The 24,344-nt window shown below is 42.8% G+C and overlaps 1 protein-coding gene across 3 annotated transcripts; it reads left to right on the top strand.

Annotated features, from left to right (window-relative positions):
• The first annotated feature begins 4,334 nt into the window (after window positions 1-4,334).
• Window positions 4,335-15,636, top strand: LOC139264403 (cytochrome c). Of its 3 annotated transcripts, none has more exons than XM_070880800.1 (3): window positions 4,335-4,442; window positions 7,019-7,208; window positions 15,243-15,636. In XM_070880800.1, the coding sequence occupies exons 2-3, from the start codon at window positions 7,040-7,042 to the stop codon at window positions 15,389-15,391; spliced, it is 318 nt and encodes a 105-aa protein (XP_070736901.1). In that variant the 5' UTR covers window positions 4,335-4,442; window positions 7,019-7,039; the 3' UTR covers window positions 15,392-15,636. The 3 variants fall into 3 exon arrangements, with proteins under 3 accessions (XP_070736901.1, XP_070736902.1, XP_070736903.1); XM_070880801.1 differs by having other exon boundaries at window positions 4,410-4,506; XM_070880802.1 differs by lacking the exon at window positions 4,335-4,442 and adding an exon at window positions 4,543-4,840.
• Window positions 15,637-24,344: the final 8,708 nt, after the last annotated feature.

Genomic DNA, 24,344 nt, shown 5'->3' with positions numbered 1-24,344 from the left:
AAAAAGTCTCGCAGCATCTCCGCTCTGCATGCATCTGGGAACTTACATCGGCTCGCCAGTCGCCGGAGGTCTGCCACGAAGTCTGGAACACTTTGCCCTTCTCGCCGCTGGTGCATGTAAAACCGGTGTCTTGCCAAGTGCATGCCGCTCGCCGGTTTAAAGTGTTCCCCGATCAACTTACTGAGCTCTTCAAAAGTCTTGTCCGCCGGCTTCTCTGGCACTAGAAGGTCCTTCATCAGGGAGTACATCCTGGATCTACAAACCGTCAGGAGATGAGCCCTGCATTTGTTGGCCGAATCCTGTCCCAACCATTTCTTAGTGTCGAAACTTTGCTGTAGTCTCTCAATAAAATTGTCCCAATCATCACCAACACAGTACCTCTCGTCTGTGCTGCTAGTGGCCATGCTTGAGTGGTTTAAATCCCAGTTTCTCGTCGCCAATGATATGTCCTTACTATACAGTATAAATGCACACGAGGCCCATACTTGAGAGGTCACTCTGTGACCAGTAACCTTTATTAGGCAGCACTGAAGTGATGAAGGTGGGTGGAGCATCCCCTTTTATACCTAAAAGTCCAGGTTAGGAGTGTCTCGCACAAGTTCACCACTTAGTGGTCAATGTTCTCACGGTGTACAACTTAGGTCAGTTTATGCATGGGTCGTGCCTCTGGGACCAAGTGGATCCACATCTTCGCCCCGGAAAAGTTTCCAATGCCTGGCTCAAAAAGGGAAGAAAATTTGTTGAGAACTTGGGTACATGAGGCCTCATCGACATGTGATAGCACTCGGATGTCATCCCAGTTCCAGCGGATTTTGCCCTGCCATCTCCTTCCAAGCAGTGTGGGGCCATCGCCCGGGACAATCCAGAGTGGCAGTTCGTGCACCGTGCCCTCATAGGTGACCTTGACCATGGTGCTGCCCAGGACAGTGATAAGCTCTTTGGTGTACGTTCTCAGTTTCATGCGGATGGGGCTCAGGGCTGGTCTGAGTGCCTTGTTGCACCACAGTCTCTCAAGCATCCTTTTACTCATGATGGAGTGCCAGTGTCCAGTTCCATGGCTACGGGTAAGCCATTCAATTTTAGATTTAGCATTATAGGTGGACATTTCGTCAAAAATGTGTGCACCCCATGTACTTTAGCTCTGCCTCCTCTCTCTGAGGCTCGAAATTGCTTTGATCCACCATGGACCGATCTTCCTCTGCCACGTGGTGGTTAGCAGGTTTTGCAGAGCTTGCAGCTCATCTGCAAGCTTGTTGGAGGAGCCCCATTGTTCCACAGCTCTTGCAAACATACCCTTTGAAGTAGCATGAATAGGCTGAATGGAAGCCTCCACAACATCAACAAGGTGTGAATTGCCTTGCATTCATCCTTTGTTGTGGACTCTAAGTCATCTGGGTCACCTGAGGCCTGCTGGCAGTTGCAGATTCATGGTTTCTGCCCTGTACATTTCTGCTCGCAAACACAGTTCCAGTTAATTTATGAACATTGCTAGCACTTGTGTGCTGAGAGATTTGTTTGGTGTTATCACTGGTGGATATAAACGCCTGTGCTATCGCAATGGCCTTACTGAGGGTCGGTGTCTCTACAGTCAAAGGTTTTCGTGGGATGATCTCGAGGCCAATGCCCAGTACAAAAAAGTCTCTGAGCATTTGCTCCAGGTAGCCATCAAACTCACATTGTCCTGCAAGTCGCCTTAGCTCGGTGACGTAGCTCACCACTTCCTGACCTTCAGATCACTGGCACGTGTAGAACTGATACCTCGACATCAGCACGCTCTCCCTCGGGTTAAGATGCTCCCGAACCAGTGTACACAGCTTCTCATACGACTTATCTGTAGGTTTCACCGGAGCCAGAAGATTCTTCATGAAGCTGTAGGTCGGTGCCCCGCAAACCATGAGGAGGACCGCTCTCCTTTTTGCAGCGCTTCCTTCTCCGTCCAGCTCGTTGGATACAAAGTACTGGTCTAGCCGTTTGACATAGGCTTCCCAGTCCTCACCCTCCGAGAACTTCTCCAGGACGCCCACAGTTTGTTGCATCTTTGCGTTGGATTCGTATACTCGTCGCCAGTTATTGTGTTCCTAACACAGATGAGACTGCACACAGGGAGGTTGAAGTAACATTGACCTCCGTCTTTATTAAGACACTCCAGAGTGAGGAACAGGCCTTCGGGGCCAGCTTATATACAGTGCTCCCAAGGGATGCTGGGATCCCTTGGGACTTCAGGGGATGCACTTCCTGGTGGCGGAACATGGGAGTGCATGCTTTACAGATACACAACAACGTGGATAGAGAACTGGTTGGCAGACAGGAAGCAGAGAGTCGGAATAAACGGGTCCTTTTCAGAATGGCAGGCAGTGACCAGTAGGGTGCCGCAGGGCTCAGTGCTGGGACCCCAACTATTTACAATACACATCAATGATTTAGATGAAGGAATTGAATGTAATATCTCCAAGTTTTCAGATGACACTAAGCTGGGTGGCGGTGTGAGCTATGAGGAGGATGTTAAGAGGCTGCAGTGTGACTTGGACAGGTTCGGTGAGTGGGCAAATGCATGGCAGATGCAGTATAATGTGGATAAATGTGAGGTTATCCACTTTGGTGGCAAAAACAGGAAGACAGAATATTATCTGAATAGTGACAGATTAGAAAGAGGAGGTGCAACGAGATCTGGGTGTCATGGTTCATCAGTCATTGAAGTTTGGCATGCAGGTACAGCAGGTGGTGAAGAAGGCAAATGGCATGTTGGCCTTCATAGCTAAAGGATTTGAGTATAGGAGCAGGGAGATCTTACTGCAGTTGTACAGAGCCTTGGTGAGGCCACATCTGGAATATTCTGTTCAGTTTTGGTCTCCTAATCTGAGGAAGGACGTTCTTGCTATTGAGAGAGTACAGCGAAGGTTCACCAGATTGATTCCCGGGATAGCAGGACTGACATATGAGGAGAGACTGGATCAACTGGGCTTGTATCCACTGGAGTTTAGAAGAATGAGAGGGAATCTCATAGAAACATATAAAATTCTGACGGGATTGGACAGGTTAGAGGCAGGAAGAATGTTCCCGTTGTTGGGGAGTTCCAGAACCAGGGGTCACAGTCTAAGAATAAGGGGTAAGCCATTTAGAACCGAAATGAGGAGAAACTTCTTCACTCAGAGAGTGGTTAACCTGTGGAATTCTCTACCGCAGTAAGTTGTTGAGGCCAGTTCGTTAGATAGGCTGATTCCGGACTTGAGGGGGTTACCTTATGATGATAGATTGAGTAGACTGGGTCTTTACTCATTAGAGTTCAGAAGGATGAGGGATGATCTTATAGAAACATTTAAAATAATGAAAGGGATAGACAAGATAGAGGCAGAGAGGTTGTTTCCACTGGTCGGGGAGACTAGAACTAGGGGGCACAGCCTCAAAATACGAGGGAGCCAATTTAAAAACTGAGTTGAGAAGGAATTTCTTCTCCCAGAGGGTTGTGAATCTGTGGAATTCTCAGCCCAAGGAAGCAGTTGAGGCTAGCTCATTGAATGTATTCAAGTCACAGATAGATAGATTTTTAACCAATAAGGGAATTAAGGGTTATGGGGACCGGGCGGGTAAGTGGAGCTGAGTCCACGGCCAGATCAGCCATGATCTTGTTGAATGGCGGAGCAGGCTCGAGGGGCTAGATGGCCTACTCCTGTTCCTAATTCTTATGTTCTTATATATTCAAAAGGGAGTTAGATATGGCCATTACGGCCAAAGGGCTCAAGGGGTATGGAGAGAAAGCAGGAAAGGGGTACTGAGGTTGAATGATCAGCCATGATCTTATTGAGTGTCGGTGCAGGCTCGAAGGGCCTAATGGCCTGCTGCTGCACATAATTCCTCTGTTTCTATGTCCTTATTCCCCATTATAATTTCTCATGTCTCAGCCTGTAAGGCACCACATTTACTTTTGCTAATCTTTTGAATTTTACATACCTATAGAAGCTTTTAGTCTGTTTTTATGTCTCTCGCTCGTTCACTCACATACTCTGTTTTCCCTTTCTTTATCAATTTCTTGGTCCTCCTTTGCTGAATTCTAAAATCTTCCCAATCCTGAGGCTTACTACTCTTTTTGGCAACATTATAAGCCTCTTCCTTTGATCTAATACTATCTTTAACTTCTCGTGTTTGCCACGGTTGGACCTGTTTGTTTTTTTGTGCCTTAAAGGAATGTACATTTGTTGTAAATTACAAGTAACTTCACTCCAAAAGTACTTCATTGGCTGCGAAAGGCGCTTTTGAAATGCATGTCTTTTTAAAATGATGTCTTACGGGGCGGGGTCAGGCTGGTGATTGACAGGCTCAATGCCGGCTTCAGTGCTGACGCTTTAGAGGCGCCACTTCCTGCTCTCTCAGCCACACTTGAAGCTGCTGATAAAGTCCTGCGGCTTGCCGGAACGGCGTGGACGACCTTGAGGACAAGTGGTGAGGTGAGGCTGAATTTGGAGTGGCGATAGGGGAGTAAATGGGAACGAGGCGGCGGGTGCTTGTGAGGTGAGCATGGAGCCCGGCGTTAGCACAAGGACAGGTGTGGGCTCGGAGAGCGAGATTGGGCTAGCCGGCAGGCAGTGAGCGGGGATAGCGCCCCGCTGTATAGTTACAGAGGCTGTGGCTCTCATTCTCCACACCAAATGCCCGGGGCTGCGGTGCAGTGAAACCGGCAGGCCGGAGTTACTTGTGGGGCCGATGACCTTCCCTTCCTTCCTCCTGAATCCGGTCACCAGAAGCAGTGGCCTGGAATCTCAATGTTTCAGCACGTTTAACCTTTTTAATGTGAAACGTATTGTCGCAACTAGTGAGGAAACTTGGTTTCAAACCGGCATTGCGGGTGAGTATTGAGTTTGGAGGTTGCCCCTGGGTGTGCAGGAAGTTCTCGTGTCTCCCGCCTGTCTGCTGGCGGCTTGTGTTTCAGGGTGAGGGCTGATTCTGCGGATCGACAAGTCCGCTTACCCGGGATTTGTTCCAATGTGAGTTGCTTGTCGCGCTTTAAAAAACTGAGATTCGAGACATGGAGATCAGACCTGCAGGTTTGGGCGGGAATTACTGCGCCGCAAAAATATAACCTTGTGTCTTTTTAAAAAAAAGGGTTAATAACTGTCGCTACTCTAGTCGGTGTGAGTTAAAGAAAGTGAAAGTGTCCCAGTGTTTCCGATACGTGGCTGGTTGTCTGAATTTGGGGAAGTGAAGGGCAGCAACTCTAGGCCGAATGTCACTAAACTGCTACAAAATAACCCTAGCACGTTGTGTAGTACCGGGCAGTAGTCGTTTCCGGGTCTTTGGTTCAAGTCCGTTGCCCTTTTTAAATCTCCTTGTTTCACCTTGTGCAATCGCTTGTTTCACCTTGTGCAGTTTCAGTATTGGTGACTTGCTGACTTCAGCAACCTTGAGTCCCCCTCCTTGCCTGATTCATGATGATTCACTGTCTCATTTCCGGTATCTCATTCTGTCCACGATTGAGGATTTTAGTGTTTAAAGGCACTTGAAAACTTAAAATAATTGGATTTTTTGACCCACGTTAGGATTTAGAATGACCTTGAGTTTGTCCTTTAATCTTTCCTCTGCTTGTTTCAAGCTGTGAAGTGAACATGCATGTTGAATTTAAAGTTAGAAATAAAACCGCAAGTCAGCATTCTTTTATTTAAAGAAAATTGCTTTGATAGCTTTATAAATTACTTTTGAGAATGAAGGATGCACGCTTTAATCCTGCCACAGCAATGAAATGGCCCTTATCAAAGTCACAAATGACATCCCATGAGACTGACTGTGGTAAACTATCTATCTCTCCTTCTCTACCTGTCTGCAAAGACCTCTGACATTGTTGACCACACCATCTTCCTCCAACACCTCTCCTGTCATCCAGCTGGGTGAGTCAGCCCTCACCTGATTCCATTCTTATCTGTCTGGCTGCAGTGAGAGAATCACCTGCAATGATGTATTTTCCTGCTCCTGCCCCATTACCTCTGGAGTTCCCTAAGGATCTATTCTTGGTCCCCCTCCTATTTCTTATTGACTTGTTGGCCCATGGTGACATCATCTGAAAACATAGCATCAGATTTCATGTATATGCTGAAAACACCCAGTTCTCCATCACCTTTCCTGACCCCTGTACTATCTGATTTATCATGCTGCTTGACTAGATCCAGTACTGGATGAGCAGGAATTTCCTCCAACTGAATGATGGGAAGACCATAGCCATTGACTTTGGTCCCCGCAATTGTTCCCTAGCCACCAACTCCATCCCGCTCCCTGGCTACTGTGAGGCCGAACCAGAACGTTCGTAACCTTGGTGTTCTACTTGACCCCTGAGATGAGCTTCCTCCACATTTGCTGTGCTCTATCACCAAAACCACCTGCTTCTGCCTCTAAAATGGCCCGTCTCAGCTCGTTTGCTGCTGAAACCTTCATCCATGTCTTTGTTGCTTCTACACTTTACTATTCCAATGCTCTCCTGGCTGGCCTCCCATTTTCCATGATCGATAAACTTGAGCTCATCCCAAATTCTACTGCTGCTCATATCCTAACTCACCAAGTCCTGGGGGGGTGGTGGTGAACTTGGATTGGGGGTGTCAGCAACTTCAGCTGAGGGCGGCATGCACTTGGGCTGGGATGGGATCAGGAACTCGAGGCTTTTGCTGGGTTGGTGGAGCTCTATCCTCTCTGGGTTCTGAAGTCAGAATGGCTCGAATTACACTTTGCAGAGTCACTCAACTTGGGCTGGGTGATTCCAATTACACATCCCAGAGAGAATTCTGTGTGGCTTATTCTCCAAGGGACCAATCAGCAATTGGGTCATGTGATAATGGAGAGCCAATCAGAGCATGTTCACAGTGCAAATAACTGCATCCTTATGAGTTTAGAATGTGAATGTTTGTTTTTTAGATGCACTATACTAATTTAGTGCTTTTAATGGTTGAACTTTCACAATGGAGGCAGAGCTATCACAAAGTCACTAATAGATGTAGGCAGTGCTGCTGTTTGACTAATACTTTCTCCCTTCCTATCTTAGCTCAAGTAACTACAGAGCAAAATGGGTGATGTAGAGAAGGGCAAGAAGGTCTTTGTTCAGAAATGTGCACAATGTCACACTGTTGAAAATGGAGGCAAACACAAGACTGGGCCAAACCTGTCTGGTTTATTTGGACGCAAGACTGGGCAGGCTGAAGGATTTTCTTACACAGACGCAAACAAAAACAAAGGCAAGTTGTTTTAGATGCAGATTGCTACTTCAGCTACTTGAAGTAGCAACTCTTAACAGTCAAATCTATAATTAGTTACATAAGTTGGATACAGACAGCATGTGACGGTATCTTAATAGATGGCTTGAAAAGTGAGGCTTCAGGTACTTCATTCTATGGCAGCTTTTGAATTGTTGACTAATGTTTGAACTGAGATAGAAATATGTCCATTTTATGTTAAATGTGAACGAACTGTCAAATTGAATAGTTCATTGTGGAAGTATTAAAACTAGTTGCTACCTGAAAGTTCTTTTTACATGCATGTGTAAATTGTTCAGAAAATACAGATTAAGCTTAATTCAGACATTTGATATTGGGTAGGTAGTTGCTATTAATTGAAGGTTTTTCAACAGCATTTATACACTAGGAATTAAAATCTGAGAAACTAAGGAGTGGAATTAATGACTCTTGGAGAGAATGGGAATAAGATTTGCAGTTGAGCATGTGTGTAAAGACTGCATCAAATGAAACTTGCAAATTAATTTGCTGCGCTTGAAGTTTTAACATGACCATTGTTTTCCCTTTATTCAATGTTGTGTACTTTTTAGTTTGTTCCCATTTGTCCCATCTTTGTATGTCTTGAGATTTCCTTAACATCTAAGTTTTGGTCCTATAATCTCCAATTTGCATTCCACTGTGCTGCAGTCAGAAGCACAGAATGCCTCTAAATATTGGCACATTTCTCAAGCAATTGCATCTCTGAAGACAGTAAATGCTTATTCATCTAGGTAACCAGATCTTTTGGTAGCAGTAGGTATGGCTGGCCTTGACTGGACATTCATAGAATCATAGAAAATAATGACACAGGAAGCCATTCGGCCCATCGTGTCTGCCGGTCAAAAGAGTTATATGGCCTATTCCCACCTTCCAGCACTAGGTCCATAGCTCTGTAGGATATGGCTCTTTAAGTGCACATCCAAGTACTTTTAAATGTGATGAGGGTCTCTGCCTCTACCTCTACCACACTGAGTTCCAGACTCTCATCACCCTCTGGGTGAAGAAATGTTGCCTCACCCCCCTAATCCTTCTACCAACTATTTTAAATCTATGCCTTCTGGTTATTGATCTGTCTGCTAAGTGAAATAGGTCCTTCCTATCAACTCTATCTAGGCCCTCAAAATTTTATACACTGCAATAAGGCCTCCCCTCAGCCTCCTCTGTCCAAACTTTCCTCATAACTAAAATTCTCCAGACCAAGCAGCATCCTCAAATCTCCTCTTGTGCCCTCTCCAGTGCAGTCACATCTTTCCTGCAATGTGGTGACCAGAACTGCACGCAGTATTCGAGCTGTAGCCTATCTAATGTTGTATACAGTTCTAGCATAACTTACCTGCTCTTGTATTCTATGCCTCAGCTAATAAAGGAAAGCATTCCATATGCCTTTTTAACTATCTTTATCTTTATTGACCTGTCCTACCTTCAGGGATCTGTGGACATACACTCCAACGTCCCTCTGTTGCTCCACGCCTCCCTTGTATTATGTATTCCCTTGTCTTGTTGCTCCTCCCCAAATGTATTACCTCACACTTTTCCGGATTGAATTCCATTGCCACTTTTCTGACCAGTTCATTGATATCTTCCTGCAGTCTGTCAACCACACGGCCAATTTTTGTATCATCTGCAAATTTCTTTATCATGTCTCCTACATTTCAGTCTAAATCATTAATATATACTACAAGATGTAAGGGACCGAGTACTGAGCCCTGTGGAACCCTACTGGAAACCACCTTCCAGTCACAAAAGCTCCCTGCGACCATTACTCTTTGCTTCCTGCCACTGAGCCAATTTTGGATCCAATTTGCCACTCTTCCCTTGGATCCCATGGGCTTTTACTTTTTCGATCAGCCTACCATGTGGGATCTTGTTAAAAGCCTTGCTAGAATCCATGTAAACTACATCAAATGCACTGCCCTCATCGACCCTCCTTGTTACCACCTCCAAAGAACTCAATCAAATTAGTCAGACACAACCTTCCCTTAACAAATCCATGCTGACTGATCTTGATTGATCTGTCTTTCTGAAATTAGAATTGATTCCAGTAATTTGCCCATCACTGAGGTTAAACTAACTGGCCTCTAATTACTTGGTTTATCCCTTTTTAAACAATGGTACAACGTTGGCAGTTCTCCAATCCTCTGGCATAACTCCTGTATCCAGGAGCCTCTGCAATTTCCTCCCTTACTTTTTTTTTTAGTAGCCTCGGATATATTTCACCCAGTCCCGATGACGATTTATCTACTTGCAAGGATGCTAAACCCCTTAAAATTTCCTCTGTTTATCCTGTTTAATATTTCAATACCTTCTTCCTGAACTTCAACATCGGCATCATCCCCCTCTTTTGTGAAGACAGCCACAGAGTATTCATTTAGTATGTTACCCACACACACACATCACCATTTTGATCCTTAATAGGTCCTATTCTCTTGCTCTTTATGTAATTGTAAAACATCTTTGGGTTTTCCTTGATTCTACTTGCATGTCCTCTTTTTTGCTTTCCTAATTTCGTTCTTAATTTCACCCCTGCACTTTCTATACTCTTCTAGGCTTCCTGCAGTATTGAGCTCATGATGTCTGACAAAGGCTTCCTTTTTTGCCTTATCTTGCCTTGTATGCACCTTCCAGAAGGCTCTACATTTGGCAGTTCTACCCTTTTTCTTTGTGGGAACATGTTTACCCTGAACTCCATGTACCTCCGTCTTGTATGCCTCCCACTGCTCTGACACTGATTTACCTTCAAGTAACTGCTTCCAGTCCACTTTTGGTAAATCACTTCTCAGCCTAATAAAATTGGCCTCTTTTTCTCTTTTTCCTCCCCCCCCCCCCCCAAATTTAGAACCTGTACTCCTGTTTTTTCTTTGTCCTTATCCATAATTATGATAAAACTAACTGAATTATGATCACTACAACAAAAATGCTCTCCCACTGCTACTCCTTCCACCTGCCCAGCTTCATTCCCGAACACGAAATCCAGAACTGGCACCCCCCCCCCCCCCCTCCTTCACCCCTTCACCCCCCCCCCCCCCCCCCCCCCCCAGCCTCTTGTTGGGCTTGCTATTTATTAGCTAAAAAAAATTCTCCAGATTACAATTTAGTAATTCTGTGCCCTCTGTACCTTTTACACTGAGTATCCCGGGTAATATTAGGGTAATTGAAATCCCCCACTATTACTGCCCTATTGTTTTTGCACTTGTCAGAAATTTTCCTACAAATTTGCTTTTCTATCTTCCTTGGACTGTATACTCTCAGCAGTGTGCCCCTTTTTTGTTTTTTAGTTCCACCCATATGGCCTCATTTGATCCTTCCAACATATCGTCCCTCCTCACATCTGTAATTGTTTCATTAATCAATACTGCGACCCCCCCCCCCCCTCCTTTTTTTAAACCCTGTTCTATCCCGCCTGAAAACCCTGTAACCAGGAATGTTGAGCTGCCCTTTCAGCCATGTTTCAGTAATGGCTATAATGTCACAATGCCACATGTCTATCTGTGCTCTCAGCTCATCTGCCTTATTCCCTAGACTACTTGCATTAAAGTATATACCATTTAACATTGCCAAACTGCCTTGTCTATTTTCCAGCCTTTTTTTTTCTGTCTTCCAAACTCACTTACTAATCTTCTGCCTTCCATTTCCAACTTGGCTTCTCTCCCCTCTAACAATGCTCTCTGGTTCCCACCCCCCTGCCAAGCTTGCTTAAATCCCCATCTCTTTCTCTTTCTCCCCCCCCCCCCCCGGCGAGGATATTGGTCCTGGCTCTGTTGAGGTGCAATTAGGGATGGGCAATAAATGTTGGCTTTGCCAATGATGCCCACATCCCATGAACAAATTAAAAAAATAATAATAATATCCTCTCCAGCCATTGTTTTGGATTCTTTGCAGCCTTGGTGTCCTATTCAACCTAAGTTGAGTTTCCAACTCCTTATCCCCTTCATAATAAAGATTGCTGACTTTCGCCTTCGTAGCATTGCCTTTCTCCATGTTAGCTTATCTGCTGAAATTCTCATTCCATGCTTTTTGTCACCTCCTAGAATCCACTATTAAATGGGAGCTTTTCATTTAGAACAAAAATTACATGGAGATCTGATTTTTTTTTCAAAATGAAAGGGATTTGATGAGAAATTTCTACTGGTTGAGTTTTGATAACTAAGGTTATAAATTTAAGGTCTTCAAAAGAATGAAGGGAGCAATAAGATAATTTTATTATGCAGAGGGCTGTTGGGATGTAGAATGTCCTACCAGAAACAGAGGTGAAAGCAGAATCCATAAAAAGTGGATAAATCGTAAGGAAAAGGATATGTGGAAGAAGTAGGTGAATGGGTCCAAGAGTTGGTGCCAATGAAATTGGTCAGTGTGCTGTAAGTTTCTATATAGGGGAGTATATCCATGCTTCAAGATGAGACAAAGTGAGTGGTTTTGGTGAATTGTGAAGAGTACAGCAAGTTGTTTTTTTTTAAAAAAGGACTTGAATTAATTAGTGGCAGATGCAGTTCCATGTAATTGAGGTGGTACACTTAAAGTTGGAAATACAGTCTAAATGGTGGGGTAGGTGATAACTGAGTTTAGTGGTCCAGGTACATGTCATTAAAGGCTAGCTTGCAGGTGCAAAGATTGATCTGATGCTAATGGTATCTTGGACAATCACACTTTAGGCCAAGTGTATTGGTCTGGTGGAGGGGCAGTCCAGTGACTATTCATCCAGATAAAGGAGTGAGCTGTAATAGACCAGGTAAACGTGGATTGAATTCCCAGGAAGTTAAAGATGACTGATTTTAAGATATTGAAATAATAAAGGAAATTGCGTATGTGTGGAAGAATTCCCTCAGTTATATCTGACCTTCAGATGCATATTGCTTACAGTTCATTCCTTGAGCACAAAGTCCTCCATTCTCATTACATTTTCACATGTCATAGAAACATAAAAAATAGGACAGTAGTAGGCCATTCGGTCCTTCGAGTCTGCACTGCCATTCAGTATGATCATGGCTGATCCTCTATCTCAACACCATATTCCTGCTTTTTACCCATACCCATTGATGCCTTTTGTGTCTCTGTCTGTATCATATATTCAGTGACTTGGCCTCCATGGCCTTCTGTGGTAGGGAATTCCATAGGTTCACTACCCTCCTGAGTGAAGAAATTTCTCCTCCTCTGTCCTAAATTTCCAACCCCTATCCTGAGACTGTGACCCCTTGTTCTTGACTTCCCAGCCAGGGGAAACATCCTCCTTTCATCCAGTCTATCCAACCCAGTCAGAATTTTAGACGTTTCAATGAGATCCCCCCTCATTCTTCTAAACTCTAGTGAATACATGCCTAGTCGATCCAATCTCTCATTATACAACAGTCCTGCCATCCCAGGAATCGGTCTGGTGAACCTTCGCTGCAATCCCTCTATGGCAAGTATATCCTTTCTTGGGTAAGGAGACCAAAACTGCACAAACTACTCCAGGTGTTGTTTCACCAAGGCCCTGTATAACTGTAGTAAGACATCCTTGCTCCTGTACTCAAATCCTCTTGCAATGAAGGCCAACATACCATTTGCCTTCCTAACTGCTTGCTGCACTGGCATGTTTGCTCTCAATGATTGGTGTTACAAGGACACCCTGGCCCCTCTGTACATCGACACTTCCCAAGCCATCACCATTTAAATAATACTTTTTCTGTTTTTCCTACCAAAGTGGATAACTTCACATTTATCCATGTTATACTGCATCTGCCATGTGTTGCCCACTCACTCAACCTATCTAAATCACCTTGCAGTGTCTTTGCATCCTCCTCACAACTCACAATCCCACCTACTTTTGTGTCATCAGCAAACTTGGAAATATGACACTTGGTTCCCTCATCCAAATCACCCACTAGTCACTGCCTGCCACCCTGAAAAAGACCTGTTTATTCCTACTGTTTCCTGTCAGTTTTCAATCTATGCCAATACATTACCCCTAATCTTATGTGCTTTCATTTTGCACACTAACCTCTTGTGTGGGACTTTATCAAAGGCCTTCTGAAAATCCAAATACACTGCAACTACTGGTTCTCCCTTATCTATTCTATCAGTTACATCCTCAAAACTAGTAGATTTGTCAAACACAATTTTCCTTTCCTAAATCCATGTTGACTTTATTTAATTCTGTTGATATTATTTAAGTGTGCCGTTATCACTTACTTTATCATCGACTCCAGCATTTTCCCTACTACTGATGTCGGGCTAACCGGTCTATAGTTCCTCGTTTTCTCTCCTTTTTTAAATAGTGGGGTTACATTTGCCACCCTCCAATCTGCAGGAACGGTTCCATAATCTATAGAATTTTGGAAGATGACAACCAATGCATCCATTATTTCCATGGCTACCTCCTTTAGTACTCTGGGATGCAGATCATCAGGCCCTGGGGATTTATCTGCCTTCAGTCCCATTAGTTTCTCCAGCACTATTTTCTTAATAATCATTTCCTTTAATTCCTCTTGCTCACAAGACCCTTGATTCCCTAGCATTTCTGAGACGTTATGTGTTCTCTTCCGTGAAGACAGAACCAAAGTATTTAATTGTCCTGCCATTTCCTTGTTCCCCATTACAAATTCTCCCGTTTGTCTAAATGACCTACATTTGTCTTCACTAATCTCTTTCTTTTTACGTACTTGTAGAAACTTTTGCAGTCAGTTTTTATGTCCCTTGCAAGTTTACTCTCATACTCCAATATTTTTCCCCTTTTTTTGCTGAATTCTAAACTGCTCCCAATCCTCAGGCTTGCTACTTTTTCTGGGAACTTTGTATAACTACTTTGTATCTAATACTATCCTTAATTTATTTTGTTAGCCATTTTTCCTTTCGTGTTTTTACACCAGAAAGGAATGTATAACTTGCAATTCATGCATTCGTTTCTTAAATATTAGCCATTGCCTATCCACCATCATGCCTGTTAATGAATCTTCCCAATCTATCATAGCCAATTCATTCCTCATACCTTACTAGTTTCCTTAGTTTAGATTTAGGACTGTAGTTTTGGATTGGACTACTTCACTTTTCATAAAGAATTCAATCATTTTATGGTCACTCTTCCCTAAAGGACCCTGCACAACAAGACTGTTAATTAACCCCTTCTCATTTCACAATACCCAATCTAGGATAGCCTGTTCCCTAGTAGGCTCCTCAACTTGTCTTTTTAAAAAAAAAAAACTAATTTGGTTTGGCCAGTCTATATGTATATTAAAGTCACCTACGATTACTGTAGTACCCTTGCTACGTGCATCTCTAATTTTCTGCTTGATGCCGTCCCCTACACTACCACTACTGTTTGGAGGCCTATAGACAACTCCCACCAATGTTTTCTGCCCCTTGGTTCCATCCAGATTGATTCTACATCTTGATTTTCTGAGCCAATATCCTTTTCTATTGCTCTGATTTCATCCTTTACTAACAAAGCCACACCACCCCCTCTTCCTTTTCCTTTTTGCCTGTCCCTTCCTGAATATCGAATATCCTTACATATTCAGTTCCCAACCCTGGTCACCGTAATTGCAACTATATTGTATCCGTTTACATCTATTTGCACTGTTACAGATGCTTTGTGCATTCAGATACATTGTCATCCTAAATTCACTCCTTTATGGGATGCAGCTCCATGAACATCTTCCACAACATTGCTCAAGTGATTATTCATGTTTGAACCATGACTGAACGCAAGAAACCTTGACTACAGATGTCATTAGTGTACTTTCAGCAGTGGTTGCTGGATAGTGATCCAGTGTAGGGACTGTGGCTTCCCTGACCCTCCTAAAATCCAGAGATACTCCGACCAATTGTAATGTCTCTTCAGCCGTCCTCCCCGATTAAACAGGCAAATTCCGCATGGCTCAGTTGCTTATGGTGTAAACCTGTTGAACCATTAGCATTAGGATAGCCTTCTGTTTCTTGAGGGCAGCTGTTTTATGGGAGTGGTGGGTCCCATCTATTTTGCATTTTCTTCATTTGATGGTGCTCATGTTTCATGTCTTTGTGTAGGTATTACCTGGGGTGAGGACACACTCAGGATATACTTGGAGAATCCGAAGAAATATATCCCAGGAACAAAAATGATCTTTGCAGGTCTCAAGAAGAAGAGTGAGCGTGAAGACTTGATAGCTTATCTCAAATCTGCCACAGCCAAGTAACTTTCAGCTACAGCATCTGCTGCCTTATTTATTGATGGGTAGATTTGTCTCTCGATTGAGCAACCTGGAAATGGTGGCACCATTGCTGTTGCAATTGAATTTTTAACTACCTGTGGGTTTTTTAAACCATGTGTGTCCTGTTCAAGGCATTCTCTAACATCCTGTAACACTGTACTGTACAGTTTTAAACTTATAAATCACTGGTGATCCTTTCAATCAGGCAATAAAAGGGACCGTCAATCACCCACATTGTTTCTGTTCATTGTCACTAGTGGTGTAATCTATTCAACTATGGTGATGGGGGAAGATTGTTAATATACTAACAGTTTGGGTTCTCCCAGATTTCATCAACTCCCATTGAATTCCCAGCCAGAACTATTGGAGTAAAGGCCAATCACTGCTATGAATTGGAGGTTGCTTCAACTGAACCATTCTCAACATCTACTGGCATCTTTGGAACAAGTACTAATTACCCCCTTTTTGTTGAGAAATAGTGACCTGGGACATTGAGAACGGAAGGTGATTTACTATTCCGGTATTTAAGTTTGCAGTTGCTGTGTATCTCAATATAAAAAATGGGATTGATGTATTTTAATTCTGGTTGGTATTCATGAGCACCAAATTCAGTGTCTGAAAGCTGTATTACACAACATGTTGGGACATGAGATTTGATACTATTTAAACTTAAGCATTTGTTTGCATGGTAAATTTGACAAAAATTAAACTGCAGTTCACATTACACAATCTCTAGAAAAATTGACACACTAATGAAAAAGAAGTATTAGATCTTGTACAATTTTGATAGTGCTGCCAGTTGTATTTGACACATGATCATATTCTTGACCCCAAATTAGTGATTTCTTCAAATAATACCGTAGGTTTTTTTTAAACTGAAGTACTTGAATGATCTATGCCTTGCTAAAATCTGTAAAACACTGTCCTCTACCTCAGTGGGTGGCCATTGAGGCTGATAACCTAAGCACTGGGTTTATATATTCAAATCATGCTGGGGAAAATATTCATGATATTTTAAAGTTAATGTGCTGGAATGTAATGGCAGTGAATATTTACAAAAAGCAGTTAAATCGGATGTCCATATCGTGGAAGCTTTGGAAGTTATGTAATTTAAGTAGGGGTTTCCCCACTGTAGCTGTTGCATTTCCAGGCATATGTAAATAGAGTAAGGAGACGAGTAGCAAATTTGACATATCTTGTTCTTTTGGTTGCCATTATGCCTTCATGACTCACTTGGTTTGGTGCTCTTCCTAGTAACTTGGCTTCCCCTCAAGCTGACCTCCCATCTGTTAATATGCCCTGGTACCATATTTTTATATAAATGCTGCTTTCCTGGGTGGTGGAAACCAATTAATACCAGTCCACAGTGGAATTTTTCCTGCAGTCTTTTTTATTTTGATTTGGAATAACAATGGGGGATAAAGTTTACTGACTTAGCTGATCCTTGGTGTGATGCAACACAGCTTTGTTCACTGTTTTCCACCTTGGGTCACTCGACAGCACAAATGCACCATTTTAATTCACCTTTTTTAATGGTCAAAATACCAATTCAGAAAGGTGTTCAAGCTAATTCGCTAAATACTGTTCAAGCTTGAACAATTTTACACCATTACATTACTTGTGCATTCTGATTAGTGAGTGACAGCTTCTCAAGATGGCCATTATCTTATGGGGACAACAAATGTCCCAATCTACACTTTTTAGTACCCAATAAAACCATGGAAATATTGCAATGAATAGTGTACACTAGCAAGATGTGGAGACTTTGACTCATTGTTTCTTTTTGAAAAATATTGCCATGATGGTTGGTTGCAGTTGAGTACTGTGGCATACTCCCTGCGGTTCAGTATCTCGACTCAGGTGTGCTTGTTTCACTAACCGGTTTGTTTCCATCTCGTGAAAAGTCATAGCTTTTTGGTGATATGGGGATTTTTAAGTAATATTTTGGCTTGCTCCTCTGAACTAGATTATGGGAAATGAACTAGAGATTTTTCTGCTTCAGCAATATAGAATGAGGTGGAAGGAACAATAACCAATGGTAATTTAGGCAATGATTAGTATTTGAAAATAGATTTAAGTACTGGAAAATGAATTAAAAAAAAAAAAAGAACTCTGCATGTAATCACCTAAAGGATTGGACGAAGCCATTGTTCTGATTTCTCTTGATCTCCAACACCCAGTCTGCTTTGGATTGCAGTGTCACATTCAAAACAGATGTCAAACTCTGTAGGTTAACAAACAGCAATTTACAGTAGCTAGTGATTTATTTATAAATGCAGGTTTACTAAAAGCAAATGAAAGTTCAAGACTCACAGGAAATTACTTCAGAGTAATTACCTGGAATGGCCTTCACAGCACCGTACAGGAGCAAAAACTCATTGTTGAAGCTGTGTTTGTGCCTGGACCAAATGGTCTCCTTTCATATGTTGTGATACTTGTGCAGCAATTCATTTACAGCATTAGATATAGCCAAAGCATTGCATACCTTTTCAACCCTAAATGAAGCAATAGGGAAATACACATTTATAATAAAATAATGTAGGCTTTCCCCATCTGCTGACAGTAGGGCTTCAGTGGACTCTGTCCTCCAGATTGTATTGTGACTCACTGTGTAAGTGAAAAAGCTGGCTATGGCTTTATCTATGTTATCACGCAATATGGCTATTGCATGCTTCCTTTCATGCTGTTTAATGCAAATTGTGTTGTATTTACCAAATTATTTCCACCTCCATTTCAACTTCTTTCATGTGATTGGAGATCATTAAATATATTATGATGCAAATTTGCTAATTGTAATGTGATGTGGATTTTTAAAGAGGATAAGGCAAACCATCAAAGGAGTCAAAATAATCTCCCACCCCCCCCCCCCCAATATCATGTGACTCATTATGATCACCTATGGAAGATCTAGTATATTAAAAAGTGGTACTGTGCACAATTCCTGTAACTTAAAGTAAAACAGCAACAAATCAGACTGAAGAGGTAAGAGACACGAATCAAAAGTAAGGAAAGTGGTCGTTTTCTAGCCAATGAGAAGATTTGTTTAAAAACACCAATCCTGAATGATCTGCATCTAAAAGAACACAAACCAATTAAATTGCTCAATACTTTTTGGGACAAAATGTTTGTCAGCCATGTTTTGCCCCATAAATAATAGCTCAAATTTCACAATTTTATGTCCCAAGTACTGCTACAATTTTAGGGACTGCAGTAGATATGTTCTGGTTCAGTGATGCTAGTTGTCCTGCACGTACATCCCCCAACCAAAGTTGACTCGTTGCTCTATCTTTTAATATAATCGTATAACCTGAAGGTGTAACCATGATCTTATGATCTGATCTGGATATTCATGTCCTTCACTCATGCCTCCTATCTCTTCGAAGGTGAACTGAGAAAATGACTGGTAAGATGAGACCAGATACCAACTAAGTTATAAAATGACTCCACAATCAATTCAGTATGTCGTTGCATGAAATCAAAATAAACATGCGCGCAGTCTTATGACTTCTAACTACCAGACCATATGCTAAACTTCTGAGCCAGGTGAATACTTGCTGAAGCAACTTTCTATTCAAAAATAAATTACTATTGTATGTGTTTTATTCTCCCTTTGCTCACCAGAGGCGAGGGCCTTTATCAGACATCTGTCATGGTCTGCCCAATACATTGGGTGCTTTTCGGGTCTTTGGGGAAAATTAGCCTTTTATCTTTCTCTTTGCAACACCCCTGCTTTAAACTGGTGTGAATATACTTTGCTTTAAAATACAACCTTTGACAATTCTAGCCCTGAATTTACCTAATGACTTAACGCCCGGTTTCTGGGTGGTATTGGCCATTGTGGGTGATAATCGAGTGAGTGAAAATTTCCCTACCTGGGTTACGCCGGCGGTTTCGAGGCACCGCTGGGGAGCGGACTGCAGGCGTGCACGTCCTGCGATCGCCCTGGCGCGATATTTGGCTCAACGGTGACTTGTAGGTAAGTATGAAAAAAAAGCCCACAAGGATCAGGGGAGTTAAGTGGTAGGTGAGGAGTAGCTCTGCAAGAAAAAGGTTAGTAATGTTTTTTTTTACTCCATTTTAAAATTCTGTGAATTAGTTTGAGTCTTGAAAATGTTTTTATGATGGTTTTTGAAAAATTCTTTTGTTTTCTGCTGCTATGCCCAACCCGCAGACTCGGGGTAAATTTTCAGTGATTTAAAAAAAAAAAAATTTATTGCTCATTTTCTTTAGGAACCGCCCAATCAATCCTAAATTCCACTTTTGTGCCCAGATTGGGAGTGCAATGCCCATGTTTTTCACCTCGACTGATTTAAAAAATATTTGTGGGGTAAGTTTATGCCAGCGATGATCTTGGCGGTCTTTTGGGCGGCAAGTGGGCACTGGTGGGCTGTTAGGATTGAGAGCGAGAATTTCCTTTCTATTGAAAAAGTAGCCCCAAATCTTAAAATCAACATTTTTATTTTGTGAACCTCAGCCTTTGTAACAAAAGCTTGAGATTGTGGTTGCACTTTTTCCCAGAACAATCCCATTTGTCAGTTGAAGGAAGGTATCTATTAACCTGTCTTTGGAATATTCATAATTTGTTTATATTTGAGAATTATAAATACATGACCATTTATATAAAGATTGTTTATACAGTTACTAAGCAAAACACTCGCTTGTTTTCCAAATGTTTACTGGAGACATGCACTTCTCCCAATTCAACACCCCAACATCCACATGGAAACAATGCTATCAATAAACTTTAGAATGTTTAATGGGATTTCTGACAATGTAAAATATATGCAATTTATATTCATTAAAACAGCCAATTCACCAAGAAGTACTTAATTCTCTGGGCAGATCATCTACAAACTTATTTCCAAATTCCCCTCTCTCTGGGTTGCAGACCCGTTGTGTTCTCTTCTCTCCCACCCCCCAAGTGCTGCTAGAACCAATCTTCTGTGCAGATTCCCCATCTGCTGTGGTCCCAAACACTGGACTCCTTAATGGTTGTAAACTCCACAGCACTCTCCCCAGTGCTGCAAAACCTCAAGACCCCCAGGATTTCCCAATATGACCAGATTCTGAGACCCACCTATGTTATTAGACCCCAGCCTAATCCTCCAACCTTGGGTGCTGCCAGACTGCAGGCGCCTGTTCCTTCAGTGCTTGGACTCCTGGGCCTTCCCCATAGTGTTGATAAATCCTAGGGAATCTCCTAAAGCACCAATTACCATGCTCCACATCAGTGCTAAAGCCCAGATTCCTCTCTGCAGTCGTGCCAATTCACAGACCACCCACCTACTGGTCAAAAAGCCATCAGATCCCACTTCAATGAAGGAAAAACTACAGGACCCAAAATTAGGGGCATAGCAAACTCAGGAATGCAAAGGAGAACATTAACAGTTAAGATAGGTGGCAGATTCAGTTTAGTGGAGAGAAATATGAAGTAGTAAATTCTGGGGAAACAGTGAAAGGAAGTATAAATGAAATGATTAGATTCTTCAGACTGGAGGAATAGACATAGGGATGCAGATCAATAAATCTTAAGGGGGGAGTACAGGTAGTAAAGGCAAATGGATTCCTAGATTTTATAAATTATTAAATATTAAAATAGGATGCTGAATTTGTATGATAATTAGGCCACTTTTTGGAGTATTGTATGTGCACTCCCATCAAAGGGAGCATTCACTGGGGTTATGACAGGAATTGATTATTGTAGAGGGGCGCAAACAATTTCCCATTTGAACAGAAAAGGTTAAGGGAAATATCAAGGTATTCAGAGTTATAAAGAGGTTTTGAGAGGACAAGTAGGGAAAGATAATTTCCACTGGTTAACATGGGGCATAGATTCAGAATTATTCCCAGAAGAATGAAGGGGAAGTTAAAACATGTTTTTATCATGTCATTAGAACGTGGAACACATCCACAAGTGACAACTGGGACAGCAACTTATAACATTATTTAAAAATAAATTGGATAAGTACCTGAAAATGAAGGATGCAAAAGGAGATAAAGGACAGGGAAATACAATTCGATTGAACAGTTCCAGTTGAAGAGCTAGTACTGGGCACAATGGGCTGAATTTTGTGCTATACTATGATTTGTATCCTCTCCATCATAAAGACAATACTTTGACTTAAGTAACATCACCTGCTTCTGCTGATCTGACACTGAAACCTTCATCCATGCTTTTGTTTCCTCCGGTATCGACTATTCCAATGCTCTCCTGGCCAGCCTCCCAGCTACCACCCTCCATAAACTTGAGCAGTGTAGTTTTGGATGAGCTCGTATCGTAACACTAATCTGTTCCTGGTCAGCCATCACCTCTGTGCTTGTTGACCTACATTGGCTCACGGTATAACACTGCCTTGATTTTTAAAATTCTCATATGTTCAAATCCCTCCATGGCCTTGCCCTCTCTATCTCTATAACCTCTGCATTCCTCCACACTGGCCTCTTGTGCGTTCCCCACTCCCTTCACCCCACCATTGGCAGCAGTGCCTTCAGCCATCTAAGCCCTAAGCTATGGAATTCCCTCTCTAAACCTCTCTGCCCCTCTATGACTCCTTTTTTTTAAAAAAAACTATCTCTTTCACTATAAGCTTTTAGTCACTCATGGGCTATTGTCTGATTATGCTAAGAAATAGGAGCAGGAATAAGCCATTCGGCCCCTCGAGCCTGCTCTGCCGTTCAATAAGATCATGACTGATCTAGCTCAACTCCACCGTCGCACACTATCCTATCCTTTTGGTTCCCTTAGAATCCAAAAATCTATCAATCTCCATCTTGATTATACTCCACTATCGCGTATCCATCTCCCTCGGAGGGAGAATTCCAAAGATTCACAACCTTTGGAGTGAAAACATTTCTCCTCAGTCCTAAATTGCTGAACCCTTATTCTAGACTCCCCAACCAGGGGAAACATCCTCCTTGCAACTACCATGTCAAGCCCCTTAAAGATTTTATGGATTTCAATAAGATCACCTCATTCTTCTAAGCTCCAGGGAATATAGGCCTAGTCTACTCAATCGCTCCTCAAAGGAAATGTCCCCTTCCCAAGTATTAGTCTAGTGAACCTTTGTTGCACTCCCTCTAAGGCAAGTGTATCCTTCCTTGGGTAAGGAGACCAAGGCTGGAATTTTCACATTGCAGAGCGTGTGGGTTTGGGAGCAGGTCGGCAGTTAAAACTGCTGAAATTGACAGCTTGTCGGGGACCAGCTGACTTCCGCATTTAACTGGGGCATGTTTCGAAGCACACCACGGATCCGCTCAGGAGAGGCGGGCAACATTATTGAGGTAGTTAACTGCTCGTTGAGACCTTAACAGCTTTTTAAATGCGGTATCTACTTTACCTGGTTGCACACAGGATTCACTGCATGGCAGATTCACTGCATGACAGATGCAGTATAATGTGGATAAATATGAGGTTATCCACTTTGGTGGCAAAAAAAGGAAGGCAGAATATTATCTGAATGGTGACATTAGGAAAAGGGGAGGCGCAACAAGACCTGGGTGCCATGGTATATCAGTCATTGAAGTTTGACATGCAGGTACAGCAGGCAGTGAAGAAGGCAAATGGCATGTTGGTCTTCATAGCTAGAGGATTTGAGTATAGGAGCAGGGAGGTCTTACTGCAGTTGTACAGAACCTTGGTGAAGCCACACCTGGAATATTGTGTTCAGTTTTGGTCTAATCTGAGGAAGGATATTCTTGCTATTGAGAGAGTACAGCGAAGATTCACCAGATTGATTCCTGGGATGGCAGGACTAACATATGAGGAGAGACTGGATCAACTGGGCTTGCATCCACTGGAGTTTAGAAGAATGAGAGGGGATCTCATAGAAACATATAAAATTCTGACTGGATTGGATAGGTTAGAGGCAGGAAGAATGTTCCCATTGCTGGGGAGTTCCAGAACCAGGGGTCACAGTCTAAGAACAAGGGGTAAGCCATTTTAGGACCGAGATAAGGAGAAACTTCTTCCCTGAGTGGTTAACCTGTGGCATTCACTACCGCAGAAAGTTGTTGAGGCCAGTTTGTTAGAGGTATTCAAAAGGGAGTTGGATATGGCCCTTACAGCCAAAGGGATCAAGGGCTAGGGCGAGAAAGCAGGGAAGGGGTACTGAGGTTGAATGATCAGCCATGATCTTATTGAATGTTGGTGTAGGCTCGAGGGGCCGAATGGCCTGCTCCTGCACCTAATTTCTATGTTTCTATGACCTCGGAAAACTCGCCTGTGAAGGGGATGTGGGAGCTCAGTGGTCATTGTGCGAGTTCATTAAGTGACAGCTGGAAACGCGCACAAATACTCCCACCTTACTCCTGCTTTCATGCCTAAGGGAAAGGCTCTTGCTGATCCCATTTTGTACAGAAATTTTGTTTTCAGAAGTTTGTAGCTGATTTCTGCTCTCTCTCTCTCTCTCTCTCTCTCTCTCTCTCTCTCTCTCTCTCTCTCTCTCTCTCGCAATATATATATAGAAAGTCATTCTCACTACAGCGAGGGATTGTGCCTCTATCAGATCAGCATGGGTGCAAGGGCGGGTCCTAGTGCACCTCCATGGGGGAAAAACCTTGGAGGGTCTGAAATAAAAAGGTTTGGTGCTCCCCCTCCCCCCCCCCCCCCCCCCCCCCAATCGATTGTCGGAAGTGGGGTTCCAACATGATGGTAATGGGTGGCCAGTTGTCGCTGTTTTAGAGGGGGGGCCGGCAGTGTTATTCTTATAGATACTGGCTCTGTTGTTACCATCATCCACACCCCACACCCTAAACGCCATGCCGGGGCGAGCAAGGGTTGCTTACTTCTTAAAGGCTTTAACAGAGATACTATAGCTGCCTATACAGGACAGGACTCCAAACTGCAGTTGGGAGGTCTCACCTTTTAAGGTCCCCCCTCACCTATGTTGATGTCAACTCTGGATAGTAGAGGTATTTTGGGAGCCGATCAATACGGGGC

The sequence above is a fragment of the Pristiophorus japonicus genome, chromosome 5, assembly GCF_044704955.1.
Source record: "Pristiophorus japonicus isolate sPriJap1 chromosome 5, sPriJap1.hap1, whole genome shotgun sequence".
Taxonomy (NCBI): domain Eukaryota; kingdom Metazoa; phylum Chordata; class Chondrichthyes; family Pristiophoridae; genus Pristiophorus; species Pristiophorus japonicus.
The sequence above is the reverse complement of the archived record's forward strand: the minus strand, read 5'-3'. Positions and strand labels throughout refer to the sequence as shown.